General features: G+C 40.4%; 1 protein-coding gene across 6 annotated transcripts in view; it reads left to right on the top strand.

Annotated features, from left to right (window-relative positions):
* The window catches only part of TANC2 (tetratricopeptide repeat, ankyrin repeat and coiled-coil containing 2), a 144,091-nt gene that overhangs the window by 22,175 nt on the left and 97,623 nt on the right, over positions 1-24,293 (top strand). For 4 of the 6 annotated variants that reach the window (XM_058041838.1, XM_058041835.1, XM_058041836.1 and 1 more), the window contains exons 3-5: positions 4,304-4,403; positions 17,139-17,210; positions 21,526-21,705. In XM_058041838.1, the coding sequence (XP_057897821.1) occupies positions 4,337-4,403; positions 17,139-17,210; positions 21,526-21,705 (319 nt within the window). In that variant the 5' untranslated portion in view covers positions 4,304-4,336. The remainder of the gene's footprint in view (positions 1-4,303; positions 4,404-17,138; positions 17,211-21,525; positions 21,706-24,293) is intronic. The other 2 variants (XM_058041840.1, XM_058041839.1) reach the window with 2 other exon arrangements.

Raw genomic sequence — 24,293 nt, 5'->3', positions numbered from 1 at the left:
GGTCATGGAGTTCATGGAGCTCCTGCCACTTGTCAAGAAATTGGTTTTATTGGAAAAAACACAGAATTCTAATCTTAAGATATACATTTAATAGCTCCTAATGCTGACATGCACAAAATTTGCCAGCAATGTTTGTACGACTCACTGGACATCAAACACTCCTTTGAACAAGAGCTTAGCTCTGCTAATCAGCTTTATATAAAATAAAATTTTATTTTTAGTGGGGTGATCAGAGAGGAGGAGAATACAGGGATCTGGTTGTTCTACTGGTGGTATATAGGCATGAAAATTCGCTTTGATTTTGTAATTCTTCGTCTGACAGACAATATCTCTATAAAAAGAAGCAAAAGTTACTTCTATGGGCTGTAATAATGTGTAGCCACCAAAAACATGAGGTGGTTTCTGCAGCCTGTCTACAAACTCTGTTTTAAGATTAAGAAAACACTGAAATAGGCCTTAGTCATCCCAAAGGATTTAATGAGATGTCTCTGACTTGTTCAAGCTTAGCATTTTGTGTAAGTTTGCAGCTTGCAGAGCTCAGTCTGCCTCTACCCCCTCCACTTTGTGGTTTTTTCCTCCTCATATTTGTACTACAGCCTTCTCATGCTCCAGAAAGTTATTATTGTTTGTGAATTTCACTGAAATTTAGATTTGTTAGAAGATCAAGCAACATGTGTCAGAGTGTGTGGACATAAACCAGGAGATTCTTGAGCTGTTATTTCTAAAAGTGCTGCATGGAGATTATATAATTTTTATTCATCTGCTGATACTGTTTGGAGACTTGTGCTTGTCTTCATTTTGTTTGGTGAACTTACAAATGGCAAGATAAAGGACAAATCAAGTGCAGTAGCTCTTGGTGGCCCAAATTGTTGCCAGAGCATCCTGTGTTAGTGGAGGTGTGAGGGATCCCCATCACATTCCTGCAGCTTTTGCCTCTGCTGATCCCGGAGAAAGGCATTAACCTGGGCTGTGAGCTGCATTAAGGAGTTCACAGGTTAGGATGAAAACTTCTCTGATCCAGCTCTTCCTAATACTGTAATTCTGCTTGCTGTTAATGCTTCTAATTCCATGAACTAACACAACCAACAGGATTTTTAATTTAGAGTGCTTCTTCTTAAATATTACTTCTGGCTTAGTGGTGTTGGCTGAGCAGAGGAGGAGCTGTGACCGTGTTTGCTCAAAGCCACAAAGGGACACAGCTGTGCATGAAAATGAAAACCAGCAGCTGATTTATTTTGGTCACCTGCTCCTCTGTGTTGTGAACACCTTAACTAAACAGGATGTAAGTCTAACGAGTGCTTACACGTGGAATACATCAGTATCATGTGCAAGTGACAATGAGGAACCGTATCAGGAAACGGAGAGTCACAGAATCACTGAGTGCTTTGGGTTGAAGGGACCTTAAAGGGATAAAGACCACCTGGTTCCAGCCCCTGGCATGGGCAGAGTCATCTTCCTGTGGTCCAGCAGTCCCCTGAGAGTGTGGAATTAGTCCTTGGGATGTCCCATGGCTGGTAACCCAGGGTCTTTATTCAGGACATCACTTCTCTCTCCACTCTGGGGTTTTTAGGAGCAAATTCATGGAGGCTCTGTCTGTGCCCTGTGCAGGGCCTTAGTTCAGCCCTAGTAGCAGCACTGCACCTCCTGGCCCTGGTAAATATAAGGTAAATATAATTATTAGCAAACTATATGTGCTTCTTTGACAGAATTTGGTTGAATTCAGCTGAAGCTCAGCTGTTGGCTTAGCCCTGCTTAGTTCTCTCTGCAGTGCAAACCAGTATGGGGAAAGTCCCTAAACAATTGTCTGTGTACCCAAATAGAATTTTTTTTGACATGTAACAGTGGGATGCTCTGAAGGGGATCCTAATGGGAATGAGCCTGAACACCAGCTCCTTGTGTTTTGGTGGCAGAAGGGTGCCAGGGGATGCTCAAGTGATTCATAAATGCAAAGGAAATACTGATTCCATGTTTAATACTCATCCGTGAAGGGACACAGACTCCCAAATCACTTTGTGGGATTGGGAATGTGAACTTTTGTCAGGAAAGGCTGCAGTTGCTGCCATCCCTGTTTGCTTACAGGGGTTTGGGGTGTATGTACTCTGAGCTGCTGCCCTGGAATGCTGGTGTCTCTCAGTAACACCATATTAAAAGGACTTTCACTGGCTTTAAACATACATTAAAAGCTCTTTGAACTGAGCATTATTGTATTATTAGACTTGAAAGTATCAGACAAATGGGAAGAAATGCAAGATGGCATTTACTGAGCATCCTCCAAGAGGAACCAAATACTGTTACAGGAGAAAAACCCCATTATTTTTACAATATGAATGTGTTATCTTGTAACTATGGAATATCACGTGTACAATAGAAAGAAAATTGTGGTTTATTGTATGTACTGATCAAAGACTCTTCACAATTCTTTTGGTCTAGTTTGAACTGCTTTTGTTGTAGGTGTTTTCATGCTTTACATGCTTTAATAAGTGGCTGTTCCCCAGCACAGGCTGTCAGTGTGCCTGGTGATCCCAGACACTCTTTTATCTTCAGCAATACTCAAACAACCTTTTTTTCCTCTCGAGACATATACAGCAAGGAAAATACAGGGATAAAGTTTCTGTTTGATATTTTTGCATCAGTTACTCTGGGTTTGAGTGACTTGTCTCCTCATGACAATTTATCCAGCTCACAAGAGGATGTGACAGACAGCCAGCCCAGGAGCTGCAGAGCATCTGGAGTTGTGCTTGGTGTCAGCAGGATTGATTTGCTGGGCAACAGGAAGGGCAGCAGCTCCTTCTCATGGGTTTGGCTTTAATAGTGGTGGGAAATGGAGGCAGTTTGCTAAATGCTGTGTCTTTCCCACTTCTGTGTGATGATAAATTATTTGGCAAAATTTGGTTATGGCTATTCCAGCAGCACTGGAATTGTGTTGTCCTGGAAATAAAGCCTAGGTAACTGAAAGCAAACTGAATGGTAGGCTTTATGTGGATGATGTTGTTGTTAGGAATTTTATTGGCAAAAGAGTTTTGTGTCATTTTACCTTGGTTTTAGCTCTTTTTTAATAGTGGCACACTGCATTCTGTAAAAATGTAGTTGTGTGGTTTAATTTTTTAATTTTAATTTTTTATCATTTCACCTTGGTTTTAGCTCTTCTTTAACAGTGACACACTGCATTCTGTAAAAATGTAGTTGTGCGTTTTAATTTTTTAATTTTAATTTTTCCATTTTAACTTGGTTTTAGCTCTTGTTTAACAGTGACACTTCATTCTGTAAAAATGTAGTTGTGCGTTTTAATTTTTCAATTTTAATTTTTTGTTATTTTACCTTGGTTTTAGCTCTTGTTTAACAGTGACACACTGCATTCTGTAAAAATGTAGTCGTGCATTTTAATTTTTCAATTTTAATTTTTTAATTTTAATTTTTCATCATTTTACCTTGGTTTTAGCTCTTGTTTAACAGTGACACACTGCATTGTGTAAAAATGTAGTTGTGCGTTTTAATTTTTCAATTTTAATTTTTCATCATTTTACCTTGGTTTTAGCTCTTCATTAACAGTGACACTTCATTCTGTAAAAATGTAGTTGTGTGGTTTAATTTTTCAGTTTTAATTTTTCAATTTTAATTTTTTATCATTTCACCTTGGTTTTAGCTCTTCTTTAATAGTGACATACTGCATTCTGTAAAAATGTAGTTGTGTGGTTTAATTTTTTAATTTTAATTTTTTCATTTTAACTTGGTTTTAGCTCTTCTTTAACAGTGACACACGGCATTCTGTAAAAATGTAGTTGTGCGTTTTAATATTTCAATTTTAATTTTTCATCATTTTACCTTGGTTTTAGCTCTTCTTTAACAGTGACACACTACATGCTGTAAAACTGTAGTTGTGCGTTTTAATTTTTCATCATTTTACCTTGGTTTTAGCTGTTCTTTAACAGTGACACACTGCATTCTGTAAAAATGTAGTTGTGTGGTTTAATTTTTTAATTTTAATTTTTTCATTTTAACTTGATTTTAGCTCTTCTTTAATAGTGACACTTCATTCTGTAAAAATGTAGTTGTGCGTTTTAATTTTTCAATTTTATCAGTTTTAATTTTTCCATCATTTTCACCTTGGTTTTAGCTCTTCTTTAACAGTGACACACTGCATTCTGTAAAAATGTAGTTGTGCGTTTTTTCAATTTTAATTTTTCAATTTTAATTTTTCCATCACTTCACCTTGCTTTTAGCTCCTCTTCCCTTCTCCATAACGCCTTGCAGCGGTCCGAATGGGAGCGCTGACTTTGCGTGTCTCTTGTTCTGCTTCCTGCAGCGTTTGCGCCGAGCCCAGCGGAGCGGGATCGCCATGTTTCGAAACAGTCTCAAGATGCTTCTCACAGGAGGGAAGTCAAACCGCAAAAACAGGTCCAGCGGTAAGTAACCGTCGCCTCCCCGTGCACGTGGAACCCTGGCGCTTCAGAATCCACCCCTTTCACGTTTGTTTTGGTCTTAGCAGGACTTTCCTCCTACTTAATGAACAGATGTGCTCTGCTGATGATCTTCTAGGCTCCCAAACATCATTATACTTCATTTTAATATTGTGCTGTGCTTTTAATTTCAAGCTGTATTTGTTTTTGAATGGATGTTGAGCCATCATCTGGTTTTATTGGGGTGATAAGATGCAGGGAAAACCAAGTAAGAGTTCTGCATAATCTTGTAGTAAACAAGCACCAAGGTTCACGTTTCATTTATGGAAAGTAAGAAATTTTTTTTCTTCTGAAATGTCTGTGATAAGCAGGTTTCGCTGCCACAAGTTAATTACAGGCAAAACTTGTGAGAGGAGCAGCAATTTCTTCTAAGCTTTTATTTTTAAACAGGACGGAGAGAGAGGAACGGGAATAGTTGAAATTAAAGGAGGAATTGCCCAAATTTAGTCATCATTTATGTCAATTTTGTTTTTCCACCATCTCAGGAAAGGAGTTTACAGTTAGTATTGGTTCATGTGACTTGGCCTGTTTCATCCATGACAGAGATTGAGGGAGATTGTAACTGTAAAGCAAAACATTACAAAATATTGACAAGCTTTAAAAACATTTTTAGTTAACTTTTGTATTTTTTTCCAAAAATGGAGTGTTGGCAGGAGAAGAGCTTTTAATTAGATCTTTCATTTTGAATTTTAAAGCCATCTGGCAGCACATGTTAAATATTTTGGGACACAGTGTTTATTTGTACTTGTGCATCTGTGTAATGTGGATATTTATGTTATGGATGTTCATATGGATGTTCCTTGAGAAACCAGAGGTGAGGATGAGGAGACACAGTGCTGGTAAAGGCAGTGGGAAAATGGGCTGTTTTCTTTTGGTTTTCAGCAAGTTGTGTGTTTCTCACACTGCCAGAATTTGGCCGTTGTTAATCCCATCTGTTAATATCTTCCTGGCCACGTTGTTTTTGGGGAAGGAGAGTTGTGGGGCAGCACTGATGCTTTGGACATCAGTGGTTCCTTTTTCCAGTGTCTGGTGGTAATTGTGGGGTGTTGGTTGGTCCTGGGCAGCTCAGGCCTGCACTGTGGTGTGGATCTCAAAGCAGGTAAAAGTCTGTTTTGCAAAGGCACCATAAGAATTCAGGCCTGAGGTCTTGGCTGCTCATTGCTTTTATGGAGATTTCCTTCCCATAGGAGCTCCTCAGTCTCTTGTAGCAGGAGTGGTTGGTGTGAGGGAGTTCCCTGCATGAAAAGGCAGGTTTGTGGAAGACCTGTGAGCAGATGGCTCCATCCTCTTGTGATTTGTGTCACGTTTGCTCTTTGAAAGTACAAGTCCTTTGATGATACCTTTAGAGAACTGTACATAGACAAATCACCTTAACTTGTGATTTCTGTACAAAGCCCTCTCTTTGTCAGATGTGCTGCTAACAGGCCCTGGTATTCCTTTTGGCTTATCTCCCAGAAGCAATATTAAGGATTTTGTATATGCCAAGCTCTGCAAATACGTGTTTCTTATTTTGTGAATGAAAAATGTCAGTTCTGAAGCACTGAGATTCGACAGTCTGCTTTTGGGCAAAGCTGAAGGGGAGATGGGTTTTCTCATTCATATATTGAAAAATAATATGACAGAAATGAATTGATGAGGTTCTCTCTAATGCCTAGTGAGTGGAGTGTATGTTAAATTTACTGCAACTCTGCCCTTGAAATAAGTTGCTTTATTGAGAAGTTCTGCTTGGCATTCTTCAGGACAAGAGAGGGAATAGGAAAATGAGATGATCAGGTTTGTTTATATTGTTTGTGACTAAGTGGCAAACATCCTTGCACTGCATAATAATTTTTCAGATAGTTGTTAATCTTCTAAACTCTTACACGACATTAGATGAATTCATTGCTGCCTAGATTTTTTTTAGATAAATATATTTAAGTCAGTATTTTTTTGCAACACAGTAAGGAAAACAATCAGTAAATCTTCACTGTACATTTTCTGTGTTGCATGCAGCACTGTAAGCCTGAAACTTGCTGTATTTATTTGCTTTGCAGTTCTGGCAAATTACAAATTTGGTACTTTTGGTAGTCAGCGCTGTCCTTCAGGTCCCTCCACAGTGTTGTCTTCATTGGTGGGTTTTGTCTTGGCAGTTTTATAGGGACATAGGTGGGGCACTGCAGGTTTTGGATTTTTTCTCATTCAAGAGCTCTAAAAAGATTATGTGTTTATTGAAATGTTAAAATTTTGTTTAACGTGATTTAGAATGCTAATTAGAAGCTGGAAATTAAGCTTTCTTGATGGTTTTGGTGCTCTGATTTGCCCCATCAGAGCTACACCCATCTCTGAGAACTGTGAATAAAATCCTGAACTCCGCATTAGGAAAATCATCTTTTGGAGGTTTCAGGTGTGCCATGTACTCAGTCTGAGTCTTGTGGGTTGGTGACAGCCCACCCAGCTGTCTCTGTGAAATTGTGCTGTGTCTACATTCCCTGCACTCCAGTCACTTTGCATTCCAGTGTGGGAAAAAACCTTTGAAGCAGGGTTAAGGGTATTGTGTTCTTTTCTTGGGGAATCCAGAGGAGCACACTGGCCTTTGAAATCCCTGTGCTTTGCTGTGCCTTTCATTTGCAGCAGCACTTGACAAACAGGAGCAGTGGAGTCAAGCTAATGATTCCTAGATGTGATGTGGTTTTGATAATTCTTGGTGATTAAAAGAACACTGGTAATGACAGCAGTAGCCTTCTTAATTTTCCTCCTCTAGAAACTGCTAAGCAACTTCTCTGAGAACTGTGATTAACATTTATTTTACCTCAGCCAGGGTGGGTTTTCCCCTTTGCTGCTTGATGGGTGTTATGATTCAGTAACACACGAAATATTTATAAAAGAAGAATACAATTACATGCATCTGAGCAGACGGTTACATTCAGTAGTGCTAATTAAAATCAATTAATTTCTACTGCAGCATCAGCCTGTGTAATCTCCTGTGATTAATTCTGGGTGTCGTTTCAGTGCTGGAGTTTCACAGTGGACACACAGTGCTCAATGCACATGTGTGCACATATTTAATATCTTGTCTTAAGAAAAATTCTCCCATGACTCAAGAGTGCTCTGGATGGTTTACAGTAATGCCTTGAGGACACAATATGCCTGCAACAATATTTTGATTAGGTTTTTTTTTTTTTTTTCTGATATAAATGGATATTCCACAAAGCTGCCAGATAGCATCTGTGGTGCTGAAATCTGATCTCAGTATAGTTGCAGATTACCTTTGTTTTCCCAGTGTAAATTAATTTAGAGATACTCAGCCATACAAGCTTTCTCATTTGTTTTATATCCAGAGCTATATTATGTAAGATGTGTTTGTTTTAAAGTATAAAAGGACTGTGTTTTTTGTTTGTGGCTTCTTCCCCCCTAATTCAGTTCTTCTGGGGCAGTTCTGTTTTCTGAATCCAGAGACCATGAGGTTCTCTATTGTTTTCATTTGGTTTGTTAAGGACCTGTCTCATTTATCTGCAGTTTTCTTGCTTGTATTAATCACTCCTTGGTCTGGGTGTGTATTGAAGCAGTGCACATCAAATCAATCCCCTTGTATTCATTCCAGTATCCTGTTAGGGAAATAAATCCATGTAAGGAATTCATGATTTCATGAATTCATTTCATGAAAAGAACATGAATTCATGTTCTTTTCCAAGCTGATGGACTATTTCCCTCTTACATTATCACATTAAATTAATGCTGCTGTAAGAGTTTGGATTCCCTTTAGAACCTGGTGAAATTCAGCTGCAAAACTGCACATTTTGTTTGGGTTTTTTATTTCCCTTCATTTTGTGAGGAGTAAGCCCAAGAATTTGTGCTGTTTATTTCTGACAGAGGCTAAGATAAATGTAACATTAAACAAAAGAAAAAAACCAGGGGGAAAACAAACAAACAAACAAAAACAATGAAAGACCAAGAACAATGAAACAAAGCAAAGAAACATCAAGAAAATAACAATAACAACAAAACTAAACTAAAAAACAAACAACCCCACCCACACACAGAAAAAACAAGAAATAAGGCAAGACAAGTACTCTAAAATCTGAGGCATGTAATCCTTAGCCCAAAGGGTCTGCTTTTCTCTTCTGAGTTAGTTAGGAATTACATCTTGCTTGTTCTTGACTATAAAATGCACAATTTTTATCTGGAGCTTCCCAGCCAGGAGCCTGCCTGTCATTCAGAATATTTTTGGCGCAGGGTTTTAAAAAACCTCTTCTTCTTTCCTGGTCTGCAGAAGACCCAATTACTTCTCATTTCCAATGTATTTATAGGGCTTTTTGGAACCTGCCACTTTATATTTTAATTCTGGGACTGAAAGGGCCCCTGTCAAATGCTCTTCTCCTTGGATTCCTGCCTTTTGAAGATAAAAGGCATTTCTGTGAAGGTCTCATTTCTGCCTGGCCAGATCTCTGTGCAGTTTCTCATCTGTCTGATCTCTTGTGGAAGTCTGAGGATAACTTTTACCCCAGAAGAGTTTGAGGGTCACAATTGCTTTTTCAGTTTCATTTCTGAAAGAAATTGCTGAGTGATGAGATCCAATTGGTGGGTCCTATAAATGTTGGGTGACTTAATTTAATAAAGTGTTAAAAGTGAGGTGTTAAAAGACCCATCGTGTATTATGGTCCTGAATACTGACTGTATCCACATGTTCAAGGTATTCCACCCTAATAATAATAATAATTCAGATCCTGTTCTTCCACAAAGACGGCTGGTTTTTCATAAATCCATTTCTAAACAAGACTTGAGTATGTTGACAAATCCTCTGACCACAGTAAAGTTTATCCTTGAGTTTGTGTAAGCATGAACTGACCTTTCCTGAAAGTTTGTTTTGCATTTATGTAATTCAGAATTTTCCTTCTGAAGAAGGCAGTGTATCAGGAAGATGTTTATGTGCACAGGCATGCTGTTTCTAGTATTCTGATTTATTTGATCAAAATATGTCTTGTTCATGTACCAAACTCTTTTCCCAGACAAATACAAGATGTTTGGACAGAGAAACTTCTGCTTCTCTCCTGCGCTACTATCCTAGAGGGAATTTTAGCAGCCTGTATTAGAATAATATCTATTTATTTAATTCTGATTCATAAATATTTTCACATGTGTGACTGTCACCAACTCTAGATCCAGAAGGTCCCCCCTGAGCCTCCTTTTCTCCAGGCTGAGCCCCTTTCCCAGCTCCATTCCCTTCCCTGGACATGGCCTTTCTTGCAGGAGGGACCCCAAAACAGGACACAGAACTCACATTTTGGGTACCTGTGGAATTTTGTGGCTTTACTCCCATTTACTGACACATTTGTGATGAAATACTGAAGCCAGTAGAGGGAGCAGGAGTTTTCCATCAAATCCCACCGAAATTCCTGTGCTGATGTGCAAAGGGGTTGAAGTTCCATCTTCCCACATCAAATGACCTTGTCTGCTCTTATTCAACATAAAAAAGATATTCTCATATACAATTCAAATACACACTACCTTCAAAGGGAAATAATACCAATTTGAGGGATTTGTTCAGCCAAACTGTTGGAGAAGTGAAATGTCCTTTCCAGAATGCCTGAAGAAACCTTAAGGATTTGTATATCTGTAATAGTTTAAAAATCCAATCAAATCTTTTAAGAAAATAATGTGTATTTCAGTGAATTCAACATTTTCATCTGGAAAATCAGTAAGAAATCACTGAGATGTCATAACTTGGGGGTTTCCTGCTAGGAGAGGCCTGGCCCGAGGAACAAACTTGAATTCCTTCCCTTAAAGTAGGATTTAAACAAAATCTGTAATCTGATCTATTAAAATGGGTTTTTGGATTTTATACAAGCAACCTAAAAGTAATGTTTCTTATAATTCTAGAAACTTAGTATGTATTAAATGTTTCTAAATAAATAAATTGTTTTAGAAATATTCAACACCTGCATGTTGCTTTTGCCATTTTACCTCAGTGTGTTGAATATATAAAATGTTTTCTTGTCCAAGATGTGAGAGTTTTCCATATCGCTTTTCCCCCCCCAGTTCCTAAAGATAAATATTATTTATATTCAGTGTTGCTTGTCCCTGGGAAGTGTTAGTGCAGATTCTTGCAGGTGTTTATTATATTGACAGATGCTGAATCTGTACTGATCCATTTTAGATTATATTAATATGACTGATGTTTTTATTTTTGAGGGATTTTTATGGATTTTTATGATCAGCACTGTACATGTGAAGCTTTTCCAAGATGCACGTTCCACTTGGATCACATAAAACATTTCTGGGCTGCAGGAAATACCTGTGCCAGGTGTGAGGAATGACTCTGCAATTCCATCATTAATTTCTCTTTTTGGAATTGCAGTTGCCCTTTTCCCTTTTTTTCCTTAAGGAAGAGTAAATGTCTATAACTTACTAATACTTTTAATGGAAAAATCATCTTTTCTTTGGGAGAGGATTGACTTTTAAGCTGCACCTTTTCAGGAGTTTCTCCTCTTCAGCCTCTTCTATTGCCTGCACAAACTTCTCCTCTCAGCATGTCTGTGAGGACTATTTTTTTTAGTATCAGATATATTTTTAGATAACTCATGGATAATTTTTGCTGGAGCTTCCATCTATAACTGACCTATTTGAACGAATTGTGGAAATTTTTGCTGCAAGATCTTTCTGAAGTGGGAGGATTTATGTTTCCTTTTATATAATTTTCTTTTTGAGGATGAGATCAGTATAGAAGCCGACCCATATTCTCTTAGTCCCCTCAAAAATCCCCTCAAAATCGAAGCAAGCTATGGACATTTGATTAGAAGCTTTATAAGGTGTTCAGACTTCGGCTGAACATACTTTTGGTCTTCTAAATAGGTTTGAAAATCTTCTTTAGGTGAGTTCAGCCATCACTTCTCCTCTGAGACTGTTACTGATTTGCTGGTAGACAAAACTAATCTGTTGAACCTGATCTTTGGATCATTCTTAGAGTAGGAAATAAAGATCATGGATTATTATTATATAAAGATCATTATTCCAACATACAGATTTAAAAAGAGGCTTTTAATTTATATTTGGGGGTGGTTTTTTGTTATGATTTCAAGTGACACAATTTAATTATATACTAAATATAGTCTGCTTTTGACTTATACATCGTTACTTTGGTTTTAAAATTTATGAATGAAATACACTCTATAATTCCCAAATATTATTAGCCACACAGTTTTTTACTCCATATGTTTTTGTCATGAAGTCATCTTCCCACATTAAAAAAAAAAGAATAAAAAAGTGAGGGGTTTTTGGGTTTGATTTACATATTCAGTATAGGTGTCTCTGGATAAAAGTGTTACTTGATGTTAATAGAAAGAAGGATGCTGCTTTTTCTGTATGAAATAGGTGAGATGAATTGTACCCCAGATTAGAAGTACCTGCTTTTTTCCAATGACAAATAACAGCTTCTGAGATGGTGAAGGTACAGATCTGTGTCACTGAGATCTGAGCTTAGGATTCATTCTGCCCCAGAATAACTCAGATGTTGGCATATATGATTTCTTCATGCTGGAGAAAAACCTCATTTGTACTTGTGTCTGAAATTCCTGAGCAGGAATGCTGGCAATGTCCCTTGTAGGAATAGGACTTAAGTTAATAAAGATAATATGACAAGGGTGTTTTCTTGCTGTGTTTTTTGTACAAGCTGCCAACACAGTAGGCCCTTAATTTCAGGCTTCCAAATACTGCAGCAATAAAAATAAACACAAATGTATTTGCACAGGCAAAGAATTTTTTGTTATTGGTCTGTGTCTCCTCTAATAAGTCTTTTGGCCTCTGACCACTGAGTTGGTTTTATTGTTGGTTTTTTGTTGTCTTTACTCCTGTGGATTTTCATTACTAATAAGCAACATGAGGAGTTAATGCAGGATATCCCAGAAGAAGACAATAGACCTTTACAGTTTGAAGTCCATTTATCGTTGAATTGCAGAGTGGTTTGGGTTGGGAAGGGACCTTAAAGCCCTTTCTGCTTCTAAAAAGAGGAAGTTTCTGCCATAAAAATGTAGCTGGAGCATGCAGGAGCAGGTGGAGAAAAAAAAGTGCCAACTTTTGGGAGGTGCTGAGGCATTTTAGCATCACATTTGCTGGATGATGCTTCCCTGGATCTGTGTTACAGTTCCCTCGAAAAACCAAAATCTGTAACTCCTGCTCTGCCCAAATGACTTTGCTCAAAGAAGAATTTGGATGATAAGTGGATGGACTTAAGTATGTTTATGAATTGCCAGAGCCTGTTAAGCCACGTTGCTATTTTATAGCAACAACAACTATAATCATAATATAATTAATAGAATATTTAATAGAATTAATAGAATATTTAATATAATTTAAAATAGAATTAATCGTAGCATAATAAGAATTTGTAGTGGGGGTGCATATTGTTTTCTGAGGCTGAAAAATACTCACAAACTAAATGATCAGGAAGGACTTTTGATTCAAATAATTGCTTCCAGTAACCAGACTGGGCTCCCTCTTCCCTCCGGCTCCGGCTGGGAAACACTTTGCCCCTTCCCAGGCACATCTCACCGCGGGAGAGCAGCGGGCAGATCATGTGGCACGTGTCATTTCTTAGCAGGCAGGAATCCATCGGGAATGCTGAGAACAAGATTTGCAGCTCCCTCTCCATCGCTGCGGCGGGTTCCGGGCTGGGACTCGGCGCCGGCTCCTGCGGCAGCAGTGCCGGCAGCTCCAGCATCCTCCCGGTGGGCTCCAGCCCCTGGAGCTGTCTGATTTATTTATTTCAAGGGGTTTTTTTTTTCCCCCTGTGTCTTTGTTTTGGGAGCACAATGGCAGCCGGGAGCCACATCTCCAGGCGCCGTGCCGTGCGTGCAGGGATGCTGCTGCAGGGATGCCGGGCTGGGCTGGAGTCGGATCCGTCCCTCACGGCTTGACTGCCTTCGTGTGAGTGTTCCGCCTTTTCCAGATACAATTTCGATACGATACGGATTTAAACTATTGATTTATCAGCTCTTAGCAGTGGGGTGTGCTCTGCTGGTTGCTGTGAGAGCAGCAGCACGTCCAATGCAGTCGGTTCCTGCCGCAGATTCCCCAGCATGCGTGCAGCAGCCTCACCCACCCTTGGATTCTTCTGCCTTAAAAATTGCTTTGTCAGATCTTGAGAGACGTTTGGTCACAGTGTGGGTTTTAAAGGCCTTTTAATTAAGTAGGAAACCAGGAATATTGGGCTGCTAGCACTTGATTTTGTACGAAACTTGTTATGTTTGCCTTTAAGGAGAATGCCTGGCAGGAGGTGCTGACAGAGCTGATGCCAGAGGTGCTGTGGGATTTACTGACATCAGATGTGCTGGTGCAGATGCTGGTGCAGATCTGGCTCCTGTTTGCAGCCCCCTCATACTAATTGTGGTGCTTTGTGCAGGGGATTTGTTTAGGAATGCTGAAACCTTGAGGTTTTCTTTCCCTGTCAAAGCAGTCAGTTCAAAGAATCCAGCTGTGTGTATTGGGGAGGATTTGTTGTGTCATGGGTTTTAACGGAGAACTGGTGGAATGGGGATGGGGGCAGAAGAGGAAGCAGGAGTGTTTCTCATACCTGGCTATAGCAGGAGAGGCTCCTCTGCTGATCCTGTGACTCATCATGATCTCTGAGATCCCTTCATCTCCTTGTAACTGAGAGAAAGAGTTAATAGCCATGACTGTTTACTCTGTTCTGGACTCAGAATCAGGCACTCGGAAGCCTTGTCGGGTTTCTGACCTGTGGACAGATGCTGGACACTGAGCAGACAGCAGCTTTCAAAAACTAAAATACTGTGGAAGAGTTAATGGATTTTCTTAACACTGAGATTTTTTTAAAGATCACAAAAGTTTTTCTCCCTTTCATAGTGAGGTGCAAGAGAATATGAATTACTGAGTCAATATTTACAATGTTATTCACTTCCCTCATGGCATTTGATTGTTTTCTCTTGCTTGACAACTTCTGTAAAGCTCCTTAAACAGGTTCATCTCAGTCTGTGCTGGTCTTTATTTTAAATTAACATGGATAGTTGTGTTCTCTAGCAATGATTTCACAACTGATTTACTTCTGGTGACCTATTTTAGCTGTTGCATTGAGGGATTTGTCAATAACTTTGGTGTTTCACCACCCTGGCAATCATTACAGCAACTGAGTCAATCGAACTTCAGGAGTGATACTGTCCGTAGATGTTGTCTGTATAGTAGGTCATGTCTATAAACAATAGCTATTGCTGAAGCAAATAGTAACAACTACCTAAAATCATGCATAAAGGAAATATCTAGGAGTGTTGCTGCGATGACAGAGGTGGATGTAAATACAAGCACTTGGAAGTTCAAAGAATGTGAGAATTAATATTCCCTTAGAAACAGTAATCTCCCCTTTTCTGCATGTCCAGTGAGATAACTTCATAATTAAGTGTGGTATTGTTCCCTGCTAACCTTGCTGGGAGCAGATTATGCTCAACATTTTTATTTGCAGTGAAGAGAAAAAGAATTAAATAGTTCAGTTATTCAGCTCTTAACTGTGGCTCTTCCTTCCCATCCTTGGTTTCCACCAAGCTCCACCTTTGCTGCATCCAGATCAAATGCAGCAGCTGTTGTGTGCTGACTGAAGATTTAATATCTGCTGAGTCATCTGATTTATTTTTTCCTTTCCCACCTGCTAAATGCATTTTGGAGATTAATTTACCATGAGCTTTCTTTCCCCTTTAATATGCTGCGTAACTTTGCAGGGAGATCCATCCCAGACTCTTGATTCCTCTTCCTCTTCTCCAACCCAATGGCTTTGGCAGCCTGTTGTCACCATTTTGTGTCCCACCGTTGAGTGTTGGAGCATTTTGGGGAGTGGGACCCCAAATCTGCTGCCCCCAGCCCCTCCCTTGGCCATGGCTTGTTCTCAAGGCAGGGTTTGATACACCTGTGTAACTGTACAGCCGAGATGTCTTTCCATCTGATCAAGGAGATCGATTCATAAAATAAATCAGGGATCTCAGGGTTGGGTTGGAAGGGACCTTAAAGCTCATTGAGTCCCCTCAACAAGCCCCATGTAGCTTGGTGTCAAAGGAATGATGAAACTTTCAGGGAGGGAGTTTCTCTTTTGCTGATGATTGTGTGTCTTTGGATTAATACAGGGCTTTACTCCTGATCTTAATACTGGGACTTTCTTGTCTTTTGAAATGTTTAGTCCTTATTTTGCATTTGGATTTATGTTCATAGCTCAGAAGGGTTTTTGTTTTCTCCGTGACTTAGAGGTTGTCATCCCTAATGGTTGCTGGTCATAACCAGGGGCCATTAGGGATGATGATGATGATGATGATACTGCAGTTGCCAGTTGTATTTGCAGTGTGACATCCTTCTGGCGGCCACAGTGCAGAAGGGAACTGGGCGAGTGTCATGGTCTGTGACCTCCCTGGGATTTGTTGGCTTGTTGGGGTGGGTGCAGCTCATTTAAAATCAGGATTCTGGGCTGCTGTAGCCAGACGACCTTCACATGCAGCTGCTGTGTCAGCAGGGAAAGATGTAAAGGTGACAGAAATGGCCTGCCTGGCATCTGTTCAAGGTGCCGGAGCATTGCTTCAGGAAAACTGAGGGCTGGGAGCAGAAAACCTCTCCTGGCCTGGGGTGTGGTTCCTCTCTTTTTGGGGGTGGAGGTAGACTAAAATTTTTAATCCCCATTTTAGTTCTGCTCTTGTGCTGCAATTTACACCTTCCATCAATCCAGATATAGCTCAGATGCAGCAGGAGTTGATAAATTATGGCACAACAGGCCTCCTCACCAAATAACTTATGTAGAGAGATTTCTATCCAGAGATACAAATGTATGAAAATGCAGTTGCTTTTAGTGTCATCAAAACACATCAATGCTAAACTGGCTATTGAGTTTTTAACAGCTATTTAAGAATTCAGTTATTTCAAAACTGTTTTAAAGATTTTAAAAGCTTCCCCTTCCTCTACCATAAGGAAAGAGCTGCTGAAATACAGCCTGAATTTAAAATCCCTGGGTTTGGTTTTCCCCAGTCTGTGGAGTTGGGCTTCTTTTTGCTCTCAGCTGCCAGAGACTCCATGTACTCAAGCATCTGTATTGATGGGTGTATCTATTGTTTCTAATCTGGTCAGTTGATCAATGAAGAGCAGCCTGTAATTAATTGTATAATATTGTACACAATGTCCCACTCTGCATTCACACAGATGGATTTGGGATTTGATAACTGTAGCTGCTTTCCTAAACAGCTTCAAGAGGATGAAATAAGAGGTTTTATTCTTCCCAGCCTTCCTGGGTTTTAGCAGACAAATAATTTTAAAGGGACACAGTTTTAAATTTCATATGTCAGATATTTTAAAATTTTTTTTTGATCTCTTAATTCCAGTGCTTAATATTTTTATGTTTTGATATAACAGTCCAAAGTGAAGGAGCTCTTTGAAGATGCACAGTTTGGTTTTTATCTCCTTCATGATGCCATTTTATCTGTGGCATCAATAGGAGCAAGTAAAACCTTCCTTCTATCCCCAAGGACCTCATGGATTTCATTGCAGTGAGCTGGGGCAAAGGTGGAAGGAGCAGCAGAGCCAAGCAGCAGTTTGCCCAGTTTCTGCCTGCCACAGGGACCTTTTGTCCTGCTGTTCCTCTGAGATAGGTGATGGGACTCGAGGAAAAGTTGCATCTGCCTGACCTGTCCACTATGATGTTCTACTTGTGCTGTTTTGGTTCTCGTGCAGATGGAGGGAACGAGGAGCCACCAGACCGAAGACAGGCAAGTGTAGACTCCCGTCAGAGCCGAGCTGGGCAAGGTAAAACCTGAGTGTTGTTCTGCCTCGGGCACTCGTTCTCCTTTGTTCGCCTTTGGTATTTCCCGCGTGTCATGTTTCTCGTCAAACTGTGTGGCCTGACAGACTCTGCACCCGTGGTTGTTGTCCACGCAGCTCTGAGGTTGACAAACCAGACAATCTTGGAGCGGCTGAAGGAGTTTCAGCTAACTCCTGGCGCAGCACAGAGCGCGGTGTCTCCGTACCGCAGCCACAGGGGCGGAGTGCTCTGCTGTTGGAGCTGGAATTCTTCAGCGCACACCAGCCCAAACCAGCGTTCAGTTTCCAAGTTTCTGCTTATTTTCCTGATATCAAAGAGCTTCAGGCAGATTCACCATAACCAGGCAGTTCACCATAAACCAGGTTATCCTTCCCCAAGCCCTGGGATGTGATAGAAAAGGACCTGTGTGTACCTGTCTGGGGGCTGAACAGCCCCACCTTACACCTTTTGCTTTGTTTCATCCCACAGGAAAAGGACAAAAGGTCCAAGGAAGGAAGTACTAAAACCAGGGTTTATATTCTTTAAATAACAATCCAACAGCCTCTTTTGTTGGGTGTCTGTCACTCAGAGTAGGTTTGGTGGTTGGTTAACACCACACAGAGTCCTGTAATGGGGATTTCTGTCACTGACAGCAGCTGGTCTTAGATCTGTGCTGGGTTACATGTCCTTTGAACCAGCTTTACTAAGTTTTAAGCATTTTTTCATTTGTGAAGGTTGTGAAAATGTTGTATTCTCACACAGCTTTGAGACTGAGCAGCATTTTTTGTGAGTAAGGGCTCTGGTTCTATGCTCGTTGACTTACTCTGCCTTTGGGATTGCAGCAATAATTTTCCTTTCATTTAGGCTCAAGCCTGTTGTTGTCATGGTGTCCTAATGACTTATTATGGGGACATTTTCTCCAGAGAATTGTCCTTTTTTGGCAGTATTCCAATGTTGCCTGGGTGAGATGATTTTGAGTCATTGAAGCTGTGATCAGAATTAGGGGGATCGGAATTGGTAGTTAAAGCCCTGAAGCTCAGAAGTGTCAGCTGCTCTTTTCACGTAGGATCTTTCAATTACTGCATTTAAATGTATTATTTTTAATTTTATTGTTTTAAAGTGGAGTTAAAGTAAAATTAGGAAGGAACCAGGTGATTTTTAGCATATATACAGATTCCATGGTAGCTTGCATAGAAGGAGGAGTGCTTTGATGTTCAGAGAGATTGGCTGTTCTTTCCAGCTGAGCTCAGATGAAGTTGTTGGTGTGTAACTGTGCTAGAGGCTCTGCTGTGGGTGCCTTGCATGTCCTTTTCTGTGTTTGGCTTGTGTCCAATGGTTTCTTGTTATGGGGCAGAGCAGCTCAGATGCAGCTGCTGCTGGGAGCTATCTGAACACATTCTATTCTCTCAATTTCCCTTTCAACCCGTCTATTCTGGATCTCTTCTGCTGTGGGAAAGGCATGGGTTTTGGCAGAGTAAGAGAGGATCTTTGGGTTTTGGCAGAGTAAGAGGGGATCTTTTTTGTTTTTGCAAATCCTTTCTCAAAAATCACTGATCTGTACCTCTTTGGTGACTGACTGAAGGAACTGCAGCAACCAGCAAGAAGTTTCAGCGTGAGAGGGAATGGAAGGGGAAAAGGTTAAAAAGCTTCCAAGTTCTTGGAGCAACAAGCTTCTGAGCTGAATATTTCCATTTGGATCAGTGGATGCAATTGTAGAGACAGGGTTTCTACAGCATGGAAGAAAGCTCTTTGCTCTATAGAAGCATTTTCTCTAACTTTCCCCAGCTCTGTGTCCATCACTTGAAATCTGTCTGCACGTGCTAATGGGTGTTTTTCATTGTGGTGGGTTGAGGAAGTTTATTATCCTTGGATAAAGCATCCAACTGAAACGGGGCAGTTGTTTTCTTGCTGTCTGACCTTCCATGATACCATGTGTGATGCTCAGGTGTCTTCAAAGCTTCATTGGCAGGACAAGAGGAAACGGCCTCAAGTTGGGCCAGGGGAGGTTTAGGTCAGAGGTTTTGGTTAGGTTGGTTTAGGAAAATATTTTTCATGGAGAGAATTGTCAAGCCCTGGAACAGACTGACCAGGGCAGTGGTGGAGTTGCCAGCCCTGGAAGTGTTCCAAAAATGTGTGAATTTAAGGACATGGCTTAGTGGTGAGCATCGTGGTGATGCTGGGTTGATGGTTGAATGTGATCTTCAAGGTCTTTTCCAACCTGAATGATTCTGTGGTAATCTTGTAAAACTCCAAGAGATAGTTTATTAGTTCAAATATGCACTTCACAGTAATGTTTTATTTAAATATATTACATAACCAAACTGTTAAGTTCCAGTTCAGCCGTCAATGAGCCCTAATTCCAGGATTTGATAAGCCCCATATTCTTTCTGATCAAAACAAATTTCAGACTGTTTCAGGGTTTTGCTTGTGTGTTTATTTACTCTGCCAAGGAGGAGAGAGGAATTTTGGTACGTGCAAAATGAAGGTAGTACCTTGTGGATGTTTTGTGAGTTCACTGTTTTGTTGTAAAGCTTTTGAATTTTAAGAGGAAAAAACTTTTCCCGCCTGTAATTACTTATATTTTTATATAACATACTGCCCTTGATTTTAAGTAGATTGATCAAAGACACTGGGAACTTACACCATAATAACCAGTGAAATGCACATAGACTTGTAAGTCTTTCCCAGACTTTAAGCTGCAGGAGATGCCCATGGTTTATGGTTCCCTAAAATTTAGCCTGAGGCAGTTGAAATTATTTTTAAGAATCAAAATCATTGGTAGCAAATCTGTTTTTTCATGCCTGGTGCCAAATGTATTTTAAAAGCCCATCACGGGTTGGCCTTTTGGGTGCTAGTTTTGGCAGAGATGGTGGTTCCTGACACTCCTGGTGAGCCTGGCTGGGCTGGCAGAGCCTGCAGAGAGCTCCTGGTAACTGGTGAGTGATGAGCAAGCAGGGAGTGAGCTGTGTTTTGAACTGTCAAAGCCAGTGAGGGTGTGAAGGGTGTTAGTGCTTATTTGGCTTTCATGTAAAGAGCGTTACAGAGCTGCTGAGAGACATTCCTGATTGCTGGCACCAGGAATGGATGCACTTCAGCCACTGGTGCTGCAGCCCTCTAGAACCCTTTGGGAACTGGTCCAAGATTTTTGACAGTTATTTCAACATGGGTTTTTCTGCTGATTGTATGCAATATGTTGGGTTGTTCACATTGTACTTTGGATATTGGGAATACAGCTTGTCCATCATCTCCCCTGAAGTACCATGCATTTGAGGCTCTTGCCCTTCAGTCTTATTCCCGCTCTTGCCCGTCTCCATTCTGTCCAGCAAACATTTTCTCTTTTAAAAGCACTCTCACAAGCCAGTGAGAACAGCACAGCTACCCAGTGGAAATCCAGTGAGGAGTGTCTTTATAGAGGGAAAACATCAGCATCAATAAGAGCTAAAATCTGTCTTGGAACAGAGTGATACAAGTCTGGCCTTCTCACATTGTTGAAAAATTAGTGAAATATCATTGATAACAGTTTGGGTTGGTTTTGCATGTGAATTATTAGTTGTCTGGGTTAGATTGTTCATTTTACTGACAAGAGTGGAGATCCAGGTGTCCTCAACCCCAAGGTTTCCATATCTGCTACTAATAGGAGGAACCTTATGGCTCCTGACTCTTGCTGATCTGAAGCACCTTCCCTTCACTGTTCATTAATATTGATTACAATTAGGGTCAAGTCCTTTTATTATTCTATCTTCACTTGTTCTCATGTTATTTCATGTATTGCATTGTGGATGTGTAGTGATGCAACCCCCACGTGTGCTTTTTCTGTCTCTTGAGAGAATTGGAGCTGGTGGCTGTTTTTTAGAGGTGTTTGTTCTTCATTTTATTTGGGGTTTGTGTTTTTTTTTTAGGCTAAAGGTCTTTCTGTTGAAATTTAATTTAGATGGGAGGTTTTGTATTGGAAAACAACAATCAAAACTGCGGTCATTATATTGAAAACTGGAGTTTGCTGGATGTGAAGACTTGACTGGGTTCAGAGGGTGATAAATATTCCACGCGGGTGCAATTTCCACTCTGCTGAATAGTTCTGGTGATTAAAAGATTCTGAAAGACAAATTCAGAGCATTGAAAGAAATTCTTCATGGTTCTGCTGTTCATCATCTAGGGAGAGGTACAACAAGGGACGTGTCGCGAGCGTGCAAAGCGAACAAGCACTTGGCAATTCAGCTCTGCACAGGGCTCCCTCCAGCCATGCCTTTTGGAATGATGGATGCAGGATGCTTTCCCTTGCAATTCTAACCCGTTGGTGTTTCTTTTCCTTCCCCCCGTTAGGCACCTCCACAGAGAACGACTGTGCTTTTGAACCTGACTACGCAATTCCTCCTCTCCCAGTGACCGAAGGTATGCAGCACATTCGGATAATGGAGGGCATGTCCCGCTCCCTTCCATCCTCCCCCTTACTCACACATCAGTCTATCAGTGTTCGGCTCCAACCTGTGAAGAAGTTAACTGGTAAGGACTTAAATAAAGTTCGCTGGGGCTTTTAAGGTCCGTTGGTGCAAAAATCTGTAAGAGAAAAAAAAAAAAAAAAAAAAAAAAAAAGCTTTGAATGGTTTCTGTGTGGAAGTCGTTCCCTTGTTTATTGCAGCATCGGCTTCAGTCAAAACCTGGGCATGGATTGGATGTTTGTGTTGACAGAGAAATCTTTCTTTGCTGAAAAAGGTCTCTCTGGTTTACAAATATTCTCTCATCTTTGAGAAATTTCTGTCAGAGTGTGTTTCAGTTCCACTTTGTGTTGCTGTTATGCACTGTGGAAGCATTACAGTGATTTTGAAGAAGTTGATGCTTAAATTTTGAATGTTGAGAGAACATCAGAGAAATTATGAACTTCTATAGCAAAGTTATACTTTGCTAAAAAAAAAAATCTGAATGACAGATTTTTTTTTTTTTTTAGTTCATGCATATTTTTAGATACTGCTTTTTGTTTATGTAACCTGTCAGGACTGTGGTATGAATACCTAGAGATGATGCAGTAGTGTGAATTTCAAAAGCACTTGGAGTCCAACATCCATATAAAAGCCTGAAAAGAAGTATTTCTACTGGTAACAGTTCTTGAGAAACTCGCTTTTTGCCTTAAGTCTGTGCCCAGCTTTATGGTCAGCCAGGGTCCTGTGCTTGTGCTGAGGGAAATCTCCAAAAAGAATTTTTATGGAATATAATCTGATCTATCTGTACAAAAGGGAGCTTTGATGCACTTGGTGCCTTTTGTTTCCTCTGCCCTCTGGTGAAAGGAGAACTTGGAAAGGATAGGGTAGAGAAATTCTCTTTCTGCCATAATTCTGTATCTGCAGAGTGGTTGGTGAGAGGGTGTTTATGTACCTCACATGTATGGTACATAAAAACCTTTATCTTTTAATTTATTTTTTTAAAAATAAAAATTCATGTCCTAGGACCATTTACCACTATCTGAAGGAACCTACAACCAAAAAGGGACTTTCTGTTGGGAACTGGAGAGACAGGACAAGGGGGAATTGGGTTCAGACTGCGAGAGGGGAGATTTAGATTTGGATGTGTGGAAGGAAATTCCTGGCTGTGGGGTTGGTGAGGCCCTGGCACAAATGCCCAGGAGCAGCTGTGGCTGCCCCTGGATCCCTGGCAGTGTCCAAGGCCAGGTTGAACAGGACTTGGAGCAACCTGGGACAGTGGTAGATGTTGGGCTGGGCTTTAATGTCCTTTCCAACCCAAATAACTCCATAATTCTATGATAACATAATCTTCTGAAGTTCCTAATCTGTCTGCTTTTAACCAAGGCAGCTTTTCATCCACAGAAAAGTTAAAATGTCCATTTTTGGTAAATGAACCTCAGGAACACATTCCACAGAGTGAAAGTTTTTTACCTAGAGGAACTAAGGTCACTCACTCACATCTTGGTGTCTGGGTTTGCTGGGTATGAAGACATGGCTGGGTTCACAGGGTGATAAATATTCCATGTGGGTGCAATTTCCACTCTGCTGAATAGTCTGGTGATTAAAAAAACTAAAATCATTGTCATTCTAAGGGGCGAAGTAATAGTCAGCATAAGTAATCAGTTCTCCCCCTCCTGCCACCTCTTGTTTAGCACTGGCTGAAAATGGACTTAAATCAGCACATTCAACCTCAGTTTGTGTTATTTATTTATTTTTTTTAATAATAGTGGCTTTATTAACAAAAAGAATGTTAAAAATATGTAATAAAGGGAAAGAAAACTCCCCACCCTCCCAGCCCAGGTTAAGTAATGGAAGACACCATTTTGGTGTGTGTCTGCAATAAAATCAGCACTCAAAAGTTACCGTGCTCGCTGCACAAAGAGCAGCTGATGCTGAAACAATGAGCTTAAAATATTCTGCTATACATCAAGGGTGTGTTATTGCTGACTCAAAGCCATAACTGTGATGAAAATAATGCAGGTGCTCTGTATACCTGCCTTGAGGACAGCAGTGCTTTCCAGGAGGGTGCTCAGGGGTGAATGTATGTAAGTGCTTTTGGGAATTGATGCCAAAAATACGTGCATTAGGTTAATAAAGGAGATACTGGGCTGAAAGACTCAGCTCATGATGTTTCATTCCACTCCTGTGGAACCCACCATTTGCAGAGGGTTTGCACAAAGCCCTGTGCTGCATCCCACTCCTCCTCCTCCTCCTCCTCCTCCTCCTCCTCAGGAAGGAGTGTTCATTTGCATATTGTACATTTATATGCGCAGGGATAATTTTATTCATCACTGTACTTGGCTATTGCTATTTTTTCTATTGAATGACAGATTGCAAGCTTTGGGATTCTCTTAGAAAGAGCATGTGTGTGAGTGCCTGTGCAGAGAGTGAGGAGGGGAGAATATTAGCAAGAAATTTAGGAAAGATACCGTGTTTTTCTAACAAAAACCTGGCCTGGATGTTTCAGTTTGGATTCTCAGATGCCTGATCCTGCTGTATCCACTGTGAATTTGCTTCAGTGTCTTCAAAGAAATGGGCCTGGGGAACTGATTTCATTGCAGATCTCTCTTTGAGAGCATTCCTCCCTTGTGTCTGGGGAATGTGGGAACTTTCCCTAAGAATAGAATTCATATA

The sequence above is a fragment of the Melospiza georgiana genome, chromosome 28 (genome assembly GCF_028018845.1).
Source record: "Melospiza georgiana isolate bMelGeo1 chromosome 28, bMelGeo1.pri, whole genome shotgun sequence".
Classification (NCBI taxonomy): Eukaryota; Metazoa; Chordata; class Aves; order Passeriformes; family Passerellidae; genus Melospiza; species Melospiza georgiana.
Note: the sequence above shows the minus strand (reverse complement) of the source record. Positions and strands in the feature narration are given on the sequence as shown.